The 14533-nt window shown below is 49.2% G+C and overlaps 1 protein-coding gene across 2 annotated transcripts in view; it reads right to left on the bottom strand.

Moving 5' to 3' along the window:
• The window catches only part of LOC119373819 (probable 4-coumarate--CoA ligase 2), a 40108-nt gene that overhangs the window by 9082 nt on the left and 16493 nt on the right, over window positions 1-14533 (bottom strand). The window contains exons 3-5 of one of the 2 annotated variants that reach the window (XM_037643882.2): window positions 14152-14357; window positions 7350-7518; window positions 5766-6041 (exon numbers count right to left, since the gene is read on the bottom strand). In XM_037643882.2, coding sequence (XP_037499810.2) covers window positions 5766-6041; window positions 7350-7518; window positions 14152-14357 — 651 coding nt within the window. The remainder of the gene's footprint in view (window positions 1-5765; window positions 6042-7349; window positions 7519-14151; window positions 14358-14533) is intronic. The other variant, XM_037643883.2, reaches the window with a different exon arrangement.

Raw genomic sequence — 14533 nt, 5'->3', positions numbered from 1 at the left:
GAGGAGCTCTGGATGCTGAAGCGGACTTTCCTGGATATGGACGCCTGCGGGGCCTACGATCTGGTCCTGCTACACCAGTCGGTCCAGACCCTCACGCGCCTTTATCTCTCTGGGACAATGACCCCCGACGAGCAGCGCCGTGTCATCATCGCCCTCGAGCACCTGTGTCCTTACTTCGGTGTCCCGCTGCCCGCACAGGCCATGGAGGACGTACCGCGCTCGTGCGGCGAGGTGGCACCTAAGGCCGACGACGAAAGCGGCGACGACGCGTGCGCTGACGAGGGCGCCGGGAACTTGAACGGCGAGGATTACACAGCGGTGGACGAGGAGATCGCCGAGGAAGAGGCCAAAGACTCCCAGGGTTGCGAAAGCAAATGCGACGAAGGAAACATCGAGGTCGGCGTCGAAGCTCGTGCGAGGTCGTGCGGCGGGCAGGCACCGCGGGACGACAAGCGACGCGGTGGCGACGCATCGTCCGCCAACAAGGGTGCAGAGACCACGAACGGTGAGGCGAACACGGCGTTGGACGACGCAACTGTTGGGGACACGGCAGGTGACTGCGACGACCCTGAAGCAGAGGTCAGAAAGTCCCGCGATGACGACGCCACGGCCGTGAAGAAAAGGAAGAAGACGAGGAATAAGCGGAGGAAACGGAAGATAACGAAACACAGGGACACGAGACTAACACCAGATGAATCGGTGTCTGGCACCGAAGTGGTCCACGCTTGTAAGCTAGAGAGGGACAAGGCTGCCCTTGAAGCTCAGATCTTCAACCTGAACAAAAAGGTGGCTGAGGACTCGCTGGAGCGCAGTCGCATGGAGAGGCTGCTTGCAGATGCTCAGCAGCGCCTCAAGGATCAGCAGCAGGCAGTGTGCCAAGTTCGAGGTGTAGTTGCTGAAGAGGGACACTGAACTGGCAAACATGCGGCGCAGCCACGAAGAGCTCCAGCGGCAGCGCGCTCTCCAGGACTCTCAGCTGGACGAACTACGAATGCAGGCAGCTGACCTTCGTGCGCAGCTCGTCCAGGCCGAGCAGCACCGCGACCGAGAGGCCAGTCAAGCGCAGGCACGAGCTGCGTAACTGGACAAAAAAATCACAGCATATCCACGTGGTGAATGATGATGAGTGGGGCGAAGCTCCGTAAACAGTGAATGTTCTGTGTAACGCCCCATCAATCATCATATGAAGAGTGAGAAACACTGTGTGCATGTTACAAACATGAAACTTTTATTTTTCCTAATTAGATTATGCTTGGCTTGCGTTGTCCCTTCATCATCACGGCTTCATGGTCCGTGAAGTGAAGGGACAGCGGTTCTTGTACGGGTTGCAACTGGAAATTAGAAAATACCAGGTCTATACACGTCACTCAGATGGACTTCTCGCTGCAGCCGTGCAGCTTGTCGAGCAGCTTCGGCCTCGCGGGATCTCACCTCAGGATCATGTCTGCGAGCGCGCGCGGCCGCCGCCTTCCGTGCCCTCCGTTCCGTAGCCTTGTCTTCCATCTGGCGACTCCGAGCTAAAGAGAAAGCGTGCCAAGAGGGAGCCTCATGGCGCGTTACTTCTCAAATGTTGTCTTCGGGTGTCGTTGAAAACACGAGACGTAGTAAAGAAGAAAGAACGCCACACAGGCGAACACGCAAAAACAAGATTCTCACTCGTAAACGTCGTTTTCTTCTTCTACTGCATACCACAACGCGCGCTTCTCACGAACTAGAGGTGGCTACTACAAACAAACCTACAAACGGAGGATGGACAGGCCCAAGGCATAAGGAGCATCGCCCCTTAAAGGAAGCCGAGTGCAAAGAGAACCGGGAGCGAATCCAAGGGCTCGAGGAGGGCCAGAAGACTTTGTTGGCAAAGGTGTCCGAGCTAGAGAAGCAGCTCAGTCTGACGTCGCATTCTGAGACAATCCTTAAGCACAGTCTCAAGAAGAGTGAGGCTGAACTAGAGACCATGCAGGAAGAGCTTGCAAAGCTGAACCAGGTGCTGGCCTTGGCTGAGATAACGAATAGGCGGCTGACGGAGGAGCTTGAGGCAAGGCAGCAGCAAGCGGATAAACATTCCAGGCTGGAAGAGATGACGCAGCTGCAGGAATCCCTGGAGAGGCCGGTAGGACGGGTGGACCCATTCGAGGAGGAACCTGCCACCCACGTGAGCAATTGCGCCAGCGTGTCTGACACAGCGCAACATCAGAGAAGAAGAAGTGAGCGCTGGAGGCATATGCAGTCGGCGTTTCGTTGGGGACGTCACGCTTCCATGGCTGCTGAGGTCATCGGCGTTCAACGATTCCTACCTGGAGGAGTGGCCGCCGCCCACACGTGAATGGTCTTGGGGGGCTACAGCGGCAACGACATACAACAACGACAACGGCTTATGAGTCGCTGGGACCGGTACTGCACCAGGAGCATCCGCGTTCCGTCATGCTCTCCCCGAAGGCCGTGGACATCAACCTGGGCGAGTCCGGTGCGCCTCCGCCTTCGAGCGGCTTCGCTGCGCCCGTCAGCAGTTCCCGCGCCCGGAAGCCCATGAGGTCCCACAGGGACTTGTGGGCGGACAGCGCCGGCAGGTGGTCGTGTGTGCCACGCGCAGTCCGCCGTGGCCAAGGGTAGCCAGTACACTTGAGCGGGCTACCGGTGTGAACTAGCCCGAGTCCTTCTCCCCCACTTTTTACCAAGGGGACGGGGCAGCATTGGGGCGCTCGGCCGCTGTGAGCGCTCGTAGAGGACAACGAGGATCGCGGGTGCGCTCGTGCCACGCGGCAGCCGCTAGCGGCGGGCAGTCGCGGCCGAGGCTTGGAAGAGTAAAGGCATGCACCTTTTTGTCTCGGCGTAATCTCTGAGGGGTTCAGGGCGAGTCGCCGCCCAGAACCCTATAAGTTTTTGTAGGACACAATCACACGAGTCATACAACTAGTACAACTAATGACGCATCGTATAGAAATATTGACAGATTTATGCTGGTGATAGATTGAACTGCTCATAATTATCTATTGCATAAAGGTCAAGATCGTCCATACAACCGGATACTAATATCACAGATGTAGTCGATTTGATCAAACAGCGTAGAGTAGAACTGATGCACTTGGTACTACAGCGCACAATCTTCACTTAAACGACAGCACATAATGCTATTTTGACAAGCAGCAGCTGCTGGTTATGTGTCATCTACAAAGAGCATACATAGTCATTCTGCCATGAAAAATCAGCTGTGCATGTTTTGTTTGTTTGTTTTTTTTACATACAATTTGTGCAAGGCGGGTTCGCAGTGCGTCGCCTGCACTAGCAAATACGTGCGACGAGCCCTCCACGCCCAGTTTCTGCGCCCTATGAAGCCATGCTCAAGCCTTGCTTTCGTAATGCCCAAAGTTCAGGAACCATAAATCTGTATAGACTTACCAGCGCAAAAAAGACAGGACATTTAGGAAGGACACACATAGTGTCCTTCCTAAATGTCCTGTCTTTTTTGCGCTGGTAAATCTATCTTGATCATGAACCAACTCGCCCAAGCAGCCGTTTTAGCATAAATCTGTGCTATCACACGGTCCTGCAGCTCATTCGTTTTCGAAATTCGCTTACTCATTTTCAATCGGAAGCATTTCCTAGCAAACCAAAGCCACATTAACCGTTCCTATCTACCTATCGGGCCACCTGCACCTGGGAGCTCCTGTGGTAGTCTCCTTAACCCATATATGCCCAGTGTCCTACATATAGGATGCGTATTTGATGCACTCTAACATCACTATTTCTTTAGCTGATGACTAGCGCCACCTAGAGCCCATCAAGCAGGCCTCATTCTCAACGTGTGCAAGCCTAGACATTGCTTGCTTTTCATGCTGCAAGATGCCGACTGCTTTCTCCGGGCAAACGCATGCTTTTTGTGAAAGACGTCATGGAGAGGAAGAAGTGCAATGTCGGTGTGCACGTGAAATGTTTCAAGGCTTACCACACCCGCGCATAGCAGCCCTAACGCCCATTGTCCTATATGCATAGGACGGTTCGAAAAACAGCGTTGCGTTTAATTACCTGGCAGTAAATAAAAAACTTGTGCTTTTTATTTAGGGTAGAAGTACACTTTCTGCGAAAAGAAATATTTATTTTGCCATTTTTTCTGCGTTTGGGCATATATGGGTTACCTAGGCGCATAAAGAACTGGCATAGGGCGACGTGAGTGTACAGTGAACACTATTCGGGGGTTACGACATGAATAACGTTTTATTTATTTTTTCCTAACATGAAGTGCACTTTATTTTGTATGCCCTGTCCCGTATAGGCCTGAAAAGGCCCACAGTGCTGAATAAATAAATAAATAAATAACTAAATAAATAAATAAATAAATAAATAAATAATAGATAAATAAATAAATAAATAAATAAATAAATAATAAATAAATAAATAAATAAATCAATAAACATGTCTTCCCTGTCGCGTACTTCTTGACGGCCTTTCCACCACTCATGTGCGGCGCATGTCTGCGCACCGCGTCCCGTGGTATGTGGGTGTGCGCCACATATGATTCACAGTGTATATCAACACAGACTTTGGAAATGTTAAAGTGATAGCGAGGTGGAGCCCACGTCTCAGAAAATGTGGTGCCTGAGTCGGCGGCGTTGTCGATGGAACCCGATTGAAGCGAATAATAAACATCAGGGTTAAAGACGGAATCGAACCGAGGCATTCGACATGGCAGGCAAGAATTCTTGCAGAGTCATGCCAGTGCTTCAAACTGCTTCGTAAAGAGACCCTATACAAGCGACATGTCAAAACACTGTTAATTTTAGTTGCAGTGTTGACTATCCGCTTCTATACGAATGTGATAAACATTACACATGTATACACTTATGTCTGTGAGAGATATAGGCGAGCGTCGCACGAATTTGATACGTTGCACAGCTACTTATGATATGCGCATCATTGCACCATCGCGTGCATCTCGTGGCGAAAAAACTGTCGCTTCTGCTCTAACGTGAGTGCCCACGTTACGTCGGACCATGAGCTACCCTATACACGACACTGTAAAGGGTAGCTAGCTCATGCCTAATACGCTCACGACATGCGCACTACTAAGTTTACACAAGGCCATTGATTCACCTCGTAACGCTTGGCTCAATGCGTAAAATCCGGCATTCGGAAGCGCTCGGATGATGACGTAGCGCGTGGCGCATAATCTTTGCCCACAAATTACATTAGTAAGTAGCAAAGTTAGCTTTATGAGAGAGAGAAATGGCACTACCACACTGAATTTCATCTATGACAAGCGTTGTGTCAGCCATAATTCTAATGGTGGAAGATTCCTAGGATGAGTAGATACGAAGGTAACCCAAAGTTCGATTCGCATAATTAGAGATTTTGATAAGCTGCTGAGATTATGTAGCAACATTATATACACGCGTAATACCGAAAGTCACTCACTGCAAAGCGATCATATGCCTTGAGTGCAGGCCCGTAGCCAGAAATTTTTTTTCGCAGGGGGGCCACTTGCTGAAAGCCATGACTATTGGAGAAAAACGCCTATTTTCATGATTTATTTTCGATAAAACACCATGTGCCATCAAAATGTGTACCATCAAACACCATGTGCCCCCCCCCCCCCGGCTACGGGCCTGCTTGAGTGTCAAAATGGTTGTTACCTAAATGAAAAGATAAGTCGCTAATATCCTTATCTTCAAAAAGCCTTTTGGCTATCACGTACCGTCCTATAAAATGACAAGAGAAAAGGTATAGTCTAGCCACATGCTGGAGGCAGTGAAACTATCTGCTCTACTTACCTTCAGCTGAACCATCGGTGCCGGAAAGCCGACATTTTCTAATGAAATTTCGCCCTTTGGAGGTGAGCACAAGACACCGCAAGATTCAGACATCCCGTAATGGTTCCTCAGAGAGCGGACGCCACCAAAGGCAGCGACTATCTTCCTGACAAACGTTTCGGTTAAAACTGTGCCAGCCACGTTGATGGTCCTTATGGAGGATAGCTTCTGTCCAGTCCTTATCATGCCTGTCAAGTAAGCGTGCAGCTGTGTCGCATATGATGCTAACGTAGTCACCTGGAAAGAAGTAATCGAATAGCAAACTTATGGTACCCGATGTCTCTGCAGAATGTTCCGCGCGAGTCACGCACTAAGAAGGGATTAGGCCGTAGAACAACGCAACACTTCCGTTCATTTCGCTTCTATGCAAATCTGTTATTGTCGTAAAAAATATGCAACTGAACGACCTTCTTTTTCAAGAAGCAGCCTGGCATGGCGGAAATATTGCAGATGTTTTTGCAGATTGATAACGCGACATTTATTCGCACAAATTGATTATGTGATTAGCTTACAGTGTCCCCTATTTTTACAGCTATTAGGCTGACGTGCATAGGTTAACGCAATTATTGTGCTTTGTAGTTTTGGCCGCCTCTGCGAAAAAACGTTTATTGGATCGACGTACTGGGGAAGCTGCTTTTCTTTATGCACATATTATGGTATTACCCGGAGCTGGTTGTGTAGAAGCTGTATTTATTGCTCATGGAGCACTTCCCGCTTGCCGTACGCTCAGCACGGGAAGAAAGCTATACGTGGAGAGCGAAAATTTCAGCGTCCTCCATGTACGGCTTTTGTGCTCTGTAAGCAAGCGCATATGGTTGAAATTGCCAACATTTTCTTTGGCAACATATACGCTGCACATTGATAACCCAATATTACTAAACGCGTGCAATCTTCTTAAGGTAAAAAATGTCATACCTATCGTTTTAGAGCCGGAATTAATTTACTATTCCTTAGAGGACCATTATTTCTTGTAGCTTAGCCTTGACAACATTGAGGTCAAATTTGCTTTCGGTCAGCAGCGTTTTCTATGACATAGTCAGCATCCTTAAAGCTATTCAGAAAAATTATGTCACACATTTTGTCTTTTGTGTGTGAATACGAATGGCCATAGCTATTTGTTCCGCCTAGAAGTGACACTTCGCTATGAAAATTTGTGATGTGATGACGTCACAAGTTTTGGAGGACTGGGACGTCATGATGACATAATATGGTGATGGAAAGTCGTGACGATGACTTTTTGTATCGATCGTCCCTGACGCCGCACGACGCGGGACGCCAACGGTTAAATTTCGCGTTTGGTGAGGCATCTAAGGCTTTCGCATTAATATAGCACGGTGTATGCGGCATGAATGAGCACTTACTATTTCAATCCTGTTCTTTATAGTGCAGATCTACTTGACTCGAAATCGTCATTGCAAAGCTCAAAGATTACCACAGCGCTCCAATCAGATCACTCAATTCTTTCTTTAAGTAAACCTCTCGACCGCGTGCGCGTAGCAAACAAGATCTCTTAGTTCTCTAAACAATCTAGCTTACAAGACGTACCTTGTACTTGTTGACGTAGTACACGAACTCTTCAAATGTCAGTCCGGGCTGTACTATGACGCATGTGGCTCCTGTGCAGGCAACTAGTGCGATTAACGTGAAACCGGACGGATAGATTATGGGAAAGCAGGCGAGAATGACATCTCCAGGCTGATAGGTGGCCAGGACACTAGAATGACAGTTCGAAATGATGGCTCATCATTAGTGGCATTAAAGGCAATCATGCTTTATGGAGTAGAATAAATTAAGGATGGCTTCATTAGGGCGAAATCTTTATCAATACGTCTCTTGAGTCGAAAAATCTAGCGAGCGGCGTTCGCTACACGAAGCGTGCCAAAATTACGTCATCGGCAACGTAATCATCGTTATAAATTTTCGCGATTTCACATATCGCGAAAATTTATAACGCCGCCATTTAATGAGTGTCTGGTGAGTGCATACACCTAATCCTGAGCTCTGCCAAGCGTTGCCTAAAGGTACAGATTTTTTTATAGGAAATGTTTTATGCCAGAGTGCGCAAAATATCAGTGACACATTTCCGTCATGGAAATAACGTCGGCAATAATGTACACAATCAGATCTCAAAGAAAAACTCGAAGAAAAAAAGGCCATCTCCCGCTAAAGGGGACCATGAGGCGATGCGAAGCCGGAGCACGATCGCGTTCCGTTGGCGTTCGTTGGGCATGCTACTGACCTCGGCCATGCTGCCGACCTCACGTCGTGGAACGGGAAGAGGAACACTACGCGCGTCGTGTGTTCCCTCTAGCCTGGCCGTTAATTCTCACAGGGCAAGCGGGGAACGCGGTCGACAGGCGCGCAAGAGGGGAGCAGCGTAGGAGAGGAGAGAGTGGGGACGCGCATGCGCTGGCGCTCGTCGCGGCGCTGCGCAGGAGGGAATTTCGGCATGTCGAGCCCACATTTCAGAGGAGTCAATCGAAGCAAGCGCTGGACTGAACGCGCGCAGCGCTCTACCACTTGAAGGAGAGGAGACTAGCGGAGGAGAATAGCGCATGCGCCGCGAGAGCAGAAGCGAGAACGCAAGAGAAGCGCAAGCAGGTACTGGTAGAGAAATGAAGAGAGTAACGCGCAGCTGTTGCAGAGAGGGAACGAGGAGAGTTGCGCATGCGTAGTGTGAGTGCGGACTACCAAGCCGACGCCGAGGGACATACCCCAGCGCAAGAGATGCTTTCGCATCAAAAGTTTCCTTGAGAGGAGTCGAATCTAGGACTTCTCGCTCCGCGACATTAACTGCCGGGCGCTCTACCTACTGCGCTACCGTCCCACATGGAGGAAGTTTCACAAATGCGCTTTTTATCTCTCGCAGTGCTCTTGGTTGGCGAGGTGGTGTCGTCATCTGGAAGCAGTAAAGTGAAGTAATGCATTATGACACTAAAGAGTGCGGACTGGGAGCGCTTCGGTAGTCTAAGCCCAGCGGAGGCTTTCGCTGCAATATTGTAGGAATATCTATGGTCAGAAATGCGGTGTGCGCTGAATTCGAATGGGTGACGGCGCAGTTACGTGATTTGCCTTTCGCGTCAGCCTGTGACGCCTCCTTCAGAGCGCAGGGCAGCTTCCAAATCGACCAAAGGCATTGCATCGCCGCCTACTCCTTCGAGCGCGGTGGCACCGGCTAGTAAAACGGCTGCAATAAGCGCCCCAGAAAGGGGGCGAGGTCGACGTGTGAATGTCGCCCAAGTGGCGCTTTGTTACTCTGGTACAGCGAGAGACACGCCAGCGGGAAGGGGAACCCCTTCGCTCGTTCGCGGCTCAAGCTACGAACTCTGCCTCTCGCGTTCCTGAAGCGCTCTTTTGTAGTGTACCCATGAGCACAGGCGTAGGTTACCTTATTATTGCGATAGCAATTATATGGACAGTCTCGACGGGTTTTTGCCGTCGCCGTCGCCCTCATGTCCCGTATAAAGTCCTCATTGATAAGATCCCCCCGCGCATCGTATGTTCTACCGCGGGTAAAAGCGCGCGAGCGTGGGCGACGAACGCGGCCGAAGCAGAGATCAAACGAGCCGGCCCATTTCGGTCGCTCGGACGGCGCATGCGATGACATTACCCAGCTCTGGAGGCCTGCCATCGAAGCAGACAGGAAACGCCCCGCTCGTTTCGAACGAGCATGAAAAGACGCGAGGGGGTGGGGGTCGCTCGAGCAGCAACATTTAACTTTGATTCTAACGGCGCGGTCGCGATCGCTGGCGCACGCGATTTCTCAGGAGCCGTCAGCTGGTGGCTCTTATACCTCTTCTACGCGCTGCGCTCTCAACGCGCAGTGACTATACGGAAAGAGCATCTCTCCCTGTAGCGGCCGTATTCTCTTACACCAGCGTTTTGTGGTTACGCGAGACCGGATACAAAAGAGTTAGCTGCCAGGTTCACTTCGTATGACACTACAATTTGTTGCTATCTCATTCATTGCTTCGCCCTTGCGGTGAAACTCTGACTTTTTAGTAGGGAGCGCCCACCTTGCCGCTTCCCTCTTCAAATGATGACGCTGTAAAAGAGTGCATATCGAGTACCAGCGTTTATTATGTGCACGTTTATGCCATGTTTGCACAGAATTTACCACATGCTGTATCCATGTGTATGTTAACTACTACAGCTACCACAAAGGTATAGTCATGATCATGGACGTTAGTCGTCGGGATCGAGATGTGCCACCAGGCGTCAACGTGGGTGCATCCGCATCAAACGGTGCTATAGCTGTCAAACACCAACGGATAATGTGCAAGTTTTTGTAAATCAATGTACAAAAACCTTGCACTACTTCTGTGAGGACACGTTCGTGTTATACCGATTCCTATGATGGAGGGATCAACGTTTTTTTACAGCGAAAGCTGTTATGAGATCATTTCACCGGCCGTTTTTGGCGCCGTAGTTGTCCGCCGCCACCGCCGCCGCCGCCGGTGTCCGTAACCAGTATCGCTCGAAATAAGAAAAAAAAAAGCTAAATAAGAAAAAAATTCCGGGATGGAACGAGGTTCGAACCTGGGCCCTCTGCGTGGGAGCCCAGTATTCAACCTCTGAGCCATGCCGGTGCTTGAAACTGCTTTGCAAAAAGGTCCTATACAGGCTTCATGTCGGGAAGGAACCACATTAACATATGCAGTATAGCGTGGTAGAACAGTAAAATAAGCACCAAGCGTCGCACAACGCGAATTCTGTAACCAGGCATCACACAATGCGAATTGCGCAAGGAGTAGGTTGTTGAATAGCTTCCAACCCATTACAAAGGACTCTGCCATAATTCTTCATCGTCATCAGGCACAGCATCAACAAAGTGCGCCTTACATGGGTTTAGCAGGTACCAACGCTCTCCGTAGAATGATGAAAAATGGCACAGTGCCTGCTGCCCTACTTCTCAAAAATTACAATGATTTATAGCGTAGTGGGTTCCTCGCAAGTGCACTTGTATTGCTTGCCAAGGAAGCCCATAAACGCATGATCCACTTCCTCGGGGTCTCAGTAAAATTACAATGATTTATCGCGTAGTGGGTTCCTCGCAAGTGCACTTGTATTGCTTGCCAAGGAAGCCCATAAACGCATGATCCACTTCCTCGGGGTCTCAGTAAAATTACAATGATTTATCGCGTAGTGGGTTCCTCGCAAGTGCACTTGTATTGGTTGCCAAGGAAGCCCATAGGCGCATGATCCACTTCCTCGGGGTCTCAGTAAAGTTCTTCGCCCCCCCCCCGTCTCTCTCCCACGTCAACGTATGTTATACAGCATGACGGGAGAGGGAAATAGAGACCGGACGTCACCCAATGCAAATTACATAACTGGTGGGCCGTTTAAAGATTCCAACCCATTACAAAGGGCTGAGCCATAATTCTTCATCGTCATCAGTCGTCGCGCCAACAAAGTGCACATAATGCTTTACAGACGTGTAGCAGGTGCCTCGCTTCTCCGCAGAATGACGAATAATGGCTTAGTAGGTGCTTCCCAACTTCACAAAAATTGTGATTTACGGCGTAGTGGGTACCTTTCTAGTGTACTTGTATTGTAGCCCCAAGAGAGCTTAACGGGCTCTAGAAACGCCGCTCTTCCAGCTTTCGCTGTGACTGTGCTGCGGTTTCAGCGCAGGCCTGGCAATTTTTTCCTTTTCGTCATAATTGTTGCTGATAAATCACCTTGGCTCTTAGCAGCACTACTAGTGATTGGCCCTTGCCAACTAGTACAAAACGCCATTGCAACTCAGGTTAACAGGTAATGTGAATATTAAGATAGAGTGTAGCTACGTTGTCACTAACAGAATCGGCACATTTCTCAGTGCACCAATGTAAAACCAGCAAATTGCCAAACAATTAGTGATACGCGATTGAAACTTACTCATCTATCAAATATATTTTGCTAAAAAATGACATTTTGGGAACGTCTTTTATTGTAATCTGGAGTTTATTAAATATTTCAGCTCCCCTTTAGGCTGACTTGTGCCAGTTGTGCAAGGTGTCAAGGGGTGGGACATTACCTTTCTTTTACTGCGTGCACTTTTGACTATGTGGCGTTATTAATTGGTACTCGAAATGACGTGAATCTCCCATGAAAATAGACATTCCTGCGCGCTCTACTTCAACAAAAGCCGACTGTTATAATGCATAATAATGCCAGTAAGGCATTATTATGTAAGGTAAGGCATGTCATACTGCTCTTTCAAAGTCAAACGGGTGCTGGCAATGAAGTGAAAGCGGGTATGCTACACATGAAACGCGAATGGATGATTAAGTGTCTATCCTATTTTATGTAGCCTTATTCACGACTCTGAAACATTACGCGTTTCTCTAGTTGGAGCTTCCACTTTCCTTTCAATAAATAAGTACAGGCGCAGAAGGCAACGAAAGCGCTACTGAAGTACATATTTTAAACGGGTCTGCGCGACGGCCTGTAGACTTGATGTGCCCAACAAAGCAGAAAACTGGGCGAATTGGTATGGTTCAGCGGTACTGGAGAGCAAACATGAAAAGTCTCAGGCATACATGGCGGACAGGTGTTGGAAATGAAATTTTCGCAGCCCGCTCCTCCTGCGATTATTAAAGACGATATTCTTTCTTGGGATACTTGAATGCAGAAATTTTGGTCATCCTGTCTGTCTGTCTGTCTGTCTGTCTGTCTGTCTGTCTGTCTGTCTGTCTGTCTGTCTGTCTGTCTGTCTGTCTGTCTGTCTGTCTGTCTGTCTGTCTGTCTGTCTGTCTGTCTGTCTGTCACACGATTCAGCTACCCGGCCAAAGTTTAAGCACTTGCTGAACGCCCAGCCATCTTGAATTGGTAGCTGCGTTCGTACCACTGCGTTCGTACCACTTCCCGGCAGTGGCGGCTGGCTGCATTTCGATGGAGTAAAAATGCCAAAGGCCCGTGTGCTTAGATTTAGGTGCACGTCATAGAACCACAGGTGGTTGAAATTTCCGGACCCCTCACAATCATATCGTGGTTTCTAGGGCGTAAACATTTCACATTAATATTAGGCTTGTTTACCGATCGGCTTGTCGGGGATGTTGGGTACATGAACTCAGAAGCGTCTCCACGATATTTCACGTGGTTGTGATGTTGAAGAACGCGGCAATTAAATAGGTAGAAATTAAGCCCTCTATTCGACGAACCTTTGCCTCGTGATACTAAACACTCACTGCAAAATGCAAGCGGCCCCGCAGCTGGTCGCCATAATAAAATGTTCTGTATATCTAACGCGTCGGCTTTTAGATGCGAAGCAGATTAAGGTGGGGGCTTTGTCCATCCCTCCCGTGGCGTCCACGCACCCACTGCGCATGCGCGTCCCCTCCCCCTCTCTCTCCTTTCCTACGCTCCCCCCTTCTCGCGCGCCTCATTCTCTCCTGCGCAACGCCGCAATGAGCACCCTCCTACGCTCCCCCCCTCTCGCGCACCTCATTCTCTCCTGCGCAAGGCCGCGATGAGCGTCATTTCATGCGCGTCCCCTCCCCCTCTCTTTCTCCTCTCCTACGCTCCCCCCTCTCGCGCCCTTGGCGCTACAATTCACCCATCACAAGGCCGTCGTCTTCAAAAAGCCGCGTGCACTGACCCTAGGAATGCACCGACGCACCGGTTCACCGACGCACCGACGCTCCCCGCTGCTTCGCATCCACACATGGTTCCCTTTTACGGGAGACGGTGTAATTTTTTACGGATGAGTCAAGGTACATTACTACAGAATTTCTCCTGGTCGTCCGCGTTCCTATGTACTGTCAGTCATACTCGTGTCGTGTCGGTAATCTTATTGAAAGAAACGCGAGCATTCGAGAATGCGGCGCAATATACCGGCGAGGCTTGCGACGAGCGATAACACGAGAAAAAGTTACAGTCCGTGAAGTGAAATCACATTGAACCAGAACAATCAAGTGCCAGTGTTAACAGTCGAGTCGCATACATGAAAACTAAAAGCAAATTTCGACCAGCCATGGTAACCAAGCTGCCATAGGCTGTCGCGCTGTTAGGCTCTAGGTGGCGGGTTTGATTCTCGAGCAGAGGGTCAGTGGGTCAAATTTTGGGGAATGGGGGGAAACAAGAAACCCCGAGTGCATAGATGTATACGTGCGCACTACAGAACCCAGAGTGGTCAAAATTATTCCAATGTCCTACACTTCGACGCGCGTCGTAATCATGTCGTGGTTTTTGGCAGTAAAACCGCAGAAATTATATCAGTATTATTTATGAAGGACACCTTTCTAAGCCAATAAATATTCAGTTTCTAGAATACACAGGCAACGATGAACACGCATCGACGTATTCGCCATCCTTATCATTTATGTAATGTCATGGTCGCATTGAAGGTATGAATGGTACGCACTTCGTCGTGTATAAGTTTGCCACCAAGCTGTAATGAGACATCTCTATTATCTTGGGGTGACCCGTTGTCCCGGATGAGTAAAAGAGAGCCAGCGTGGTCTCCTTAGGATCATCAATGTGCACCTCTCTGAAGTCGTCGCCGTTCAGCTCAGCGAAACCGGACACGGACACAAAGCCGGGTACGGTGTCGCCAATTACGAACAGGCCCTGGAATATACAACAGCCACCTTTTGTAACAGATCACGAACGAACTCGGAAACATTCTGAAAGTATTTCCCGCAAACAACCACACATACATGCTCACTGATTCAACACTTAATTAATCCAGGGTACTCTCTGCTTGCATAAAAAATGGCAAAATTCGATTACATTCCTTGAACTCA

This window comes from Rhipicephalus sanguineus, chromosome 11, assembly GCF_013339695.2.
Source record: "Rhipicephalus sanguineus isolate Rsan-2018 chromosome 11, BIME_Rsan_1.4, whole genome shotgun sequence".
Classification (NCBI taxonomy): Eukaryota; Metazoa; Arthropoda; class Arachnida; order Ixodida; family Ixodidae; genus Rhipicephalus; species Rhipicephalus sanguineus.
This window is presented reverse-complemented; position numbering and strand designations above follow the sequence as displayed.